Genomic DNA, 3,195 nt, shown 5'->3' with positions numbered 1-3,195 from the left:
TTTTATGCAGGATTCAAAATGCCTGAAATTCTCAAGTCACAGGTTCAGTTAGGTTCAAAGAAATCTCTTACTTTTCTTATTTAATGCATAAATGGCAAGCATGTTGGTGGAAAATGGGATAGGTGGTGAGTGACAGCATACCAAAACTTCCCTGTGAGGGGCCTTTTAGACCCACTTCTCTCCCCAAAGGAGGGCCTGAAAAAGCACGTGGACTTGGGGGAAGGCACTGGGAGTTGGGGGAAAGACAGCAGAGTGGGTTTTGCCAGAGCCACCCAGTGAGGACAGAAGGACCCAACACAGCTCCTGCAGAGTTGTGGTCACTTAATTTGACTTTATTGCCAGCCAGTCTTCCCTCAGAAGTATGGCTCTCTGGATAACCACCCCTGAGCACCTCCTTCCCCCGGAAAGAAGAGAGCTGAGGAAGGATTCTCTGGGTGCTGGGAAGAAACCAAGCTCAGGACTGGGGTTCCCAAGGAGCAGTCAGGCAGGGCTGGAGGCAGGCTTTGCCTTCTTCCTCAATTTCATTCTGTTTCTCATGAGTTTCTTCATCCTTGGCATTTCGCGTCTTTTCTGGACTCGGATGACCCAGAGCACCGTGGCCAGAATTACCAAGAGCAAGAGGACGAGCAATCCCTTGGCCAGGAGGCAGAAGGCTGTTGAAGGCTTCTCAGAAGCATAGTTAGGATCTGGGATAGAAGAAGGAAGGAAAGGGGCCCATCAGAGGTAGGGCTGGGGTTAACGTTAGGGGGCAGACTCCTACCCAAATTTCATGCAGGGGTCTCAAGTTCACAGTCAGTTGATGTCCCCTTGCAAGTGTCTCTGGAAATATATTCTATGCACAGAAGCTCAGGAACTGAGATCTAGGAATCATTCTGAAGCCAAGCAAGAGAAAAGAAAAGGCCTTTGGAAGTTGGGGGCACTAGAAAAAGGGAGGGTCTCCTCTCCAATCCAGCTGTCAAGCCTCCGTGGGAGGGGGTTAGCTTCTGGGTTCGCTGGGCTGTCTTGGGAAGAGCTCGGGGAGGGAGATGGTGCCTCTAGGCACTGTCTTTCATGAGCTCAGTGGGTGTCTCAGGGGTTCTGGTACCTGCACAGAAGGACCCCGCAGGGATGGGGTGAGAACTGACATTGCTGACGGGGTTGCTGGCTCTGCAGGTGTAGGAGAGGGCATTGTCCTCTGGCCTCCAGGATGTGCTGAGGACAGGGCCTTCATGGGATGTATAAGCGCTATCCCCCGAGGAGAGCCAGCTGTAGGTCACGTCCATGCCTGCCTTCTCCACAGAGCACACCAGGGACATATTGCAGGCACCTTCCCCAGAGATCTCAAAGTTCACAGTGATTTGGGGCTCTGACAGCCGTCCTAGATGAAGGGGAAACACAAAGACCCTCTAAATAATCAGGGGTTGGGTGTGTTTTCCTAAGCTCCTCAAACCTGGGGTACTAATGCGACCCCTTGACAACCCCTTCACCTAAACAACAAATAGGCAACAACAAACAAACCCAACCACTGTAAAAACCTGTGGTTCCAAGGTCCCCAAGGCAACTGTCAAGGTAGACAGAGCTGCCTTTGGCATCTTCCACCTCCCCTTTATGTCTTCTCTCTCTTACTTTTGTACTCTATCTTCTTCCAAACCCCATTCTGTCTCCTTGATCACATAAAATATTATCACCCTCATTTTAATCAGTGTCTCTTCAAGCTTCAAGGTAGATGCAGTGTGACAGGCACTAAGAAGAAATTTGGGTTCAAGCAGAGAGAAGATACTCATTAGTAGCCCTCATCACACAGGGAAATAAAAGGCTCAAGAATGTAGGTGGTGTTCATCCCCAGGATACAATTTCATTGGAAGAGAAAAGCCCTCTACAGGGTCTGTACATGAAGCCCCTGATCCCTGCCACTGCATCGGACAGCCTCCTTGCTCCAGGTCACTCCACCTGTTGCTGCGGTTCAGATACAACAGATGAATTGGGCACACTCAAACCCAGTATCTAGATTGAGGACAGTCTGCCTCTAGTTCTAGCCTCAAACTATAACCGCGAGTCCTGAGACTCCATGGTGTGAGAAGCTCAGAAGAGCCCCCCAAAAAGCAGCTTTATGGTTCCCAGCCTAAACTCACGGTAGACACGTAGATTGTACTGCTGCATGGTAGAGGTCTGGGATGTTCTCAGGTTGACTTGAGCTTGGTAAAGCCCTGAATCCTCCCAGCTCAGATTGCTGATATGCAGGGAATAGCTGGGGTCCAGGAAGCTCACTCGGCCCTGGTAGTGTGGATTGATCACCATGATGGTAGCTGGATGTCCCTCTTTCCCTGGCACCACAGTGGCAAGACTTTTGTGGGAGGACCAGATGATATTCTCAACCTCTTCCTTCGGCGGTATTTCCAGGGGGAGGCTGATGGACTCGTGAAGGACCGCAACCACTTCCTCGGGATCCACACCATCTCCAGAGTCTCCTTTGGCTGCATATACAGGAAGAAAAGAGAAGCAAACGGCCCAGCTGGTGTCTCTGGGCTGCTGAACCTGGCAGTGGAGCTGTAGCGTAATCTCAGCTGGGCAGCTTCTATGACTCTCACACGAAATCCTGTTCTCCAGCTGCTGCTTCTGGCTCTAGATTCGCCTTGTCCCTGAGTTAAGCACCTAACAGGAGTTTGCTTCCATCTGTCCTTTCACCCTCCAAGTTTTACCTTCTCCTTTGCCGTCTTGAGATTGCTCTTTCTTCCATATCCCCAGGTGTCTCTCGGTCCTGCCCTGAAGCCACACACCCTGTTCCTTATAACTAAGGAAGAGCCGACACATTCAACCCCTAAGGAAGGGTCTTGCTGGCCCAGACCCAGAGGGGCAGGAGAACAGAGGTGGAAGGGGACATTCCTGGGCAGGAGCTGGCAGCCTCACTCACCCTCCTGGAGCAGCAAGAGAAGGAGCAGCCAAGTAAAGGCACACATGTCAGCAGCCCCCAGCCCCAGAGGTGTGACTCAGTCGGTCAGTCCCCAGGACTGTGCAGAAGACTGCATTAGGAGGCTCCTAGAGACAGAGAGCCTGACTAATGGTCCTGAGAAAAGGGAAATGATTTTTCCCCTGACTACAGCCCTCTGACTTCCTCTGTCCTCACTAAGCCCCTCCCTACCTATCATGGCTCTCTTAGTTCTCTCTCAGATCCTGATTGTCAAGACAGTTTACTCACTGACTCATGATGCCATCCAC

The 3,195-nt window shown here is 51.3% G+C and overlaps 1 protein-coding gene across 1 annotated transcript; it reads right to left on the bottom strand.

Annotated features, from left to right (window-relative positions):
• Positions 1–311: 311 nt before the first annotated feature.
• On the bottom strand, positions 312–2,936 carry SLAMF9 (SLAM family member 9). The gene is made up of 4 exons (XM_011970406.1): positions 2,891–2,936; positions 2,112–2,453; positions 1,085–1,357; positions 312–686 (listed from the first exon to the last, which is right to left on the bottom strand). The coding sequence occupies exons 1-4, from the start codon at positions 2,934–2,936 to the stop codon at positions 481–483; spliced, it is 867 nt and encodes a 288-aa protein (XP_011825796.1). The 3' UTR covers positions 312–480.
• Positions 2,937–3,195: the final 259 nt, after the last annotated feature.

The sequence above is a fragment of the Mandrillus leucophaeus genome, unplaced genomic scaffold, assembly GCF_000951045.1.
Source record: "Mandrillus leucophaeus isolate KB7577 unplaced genomic scaffold, Mleu.le_1.0 Scaffold947, whole genome shotgun sequence".
NCBI lineage: Eukaryota > Metazoa > Chordata > Mammalia > Primates > Cercopithecidae > Mandrillus > Mandrillus leucophaeus.
The sequence above is the reverse complement of the archived record's forward strand: the minus strand, read 5'-3'. Positions and strand labels throughout refer to the sequence as shown.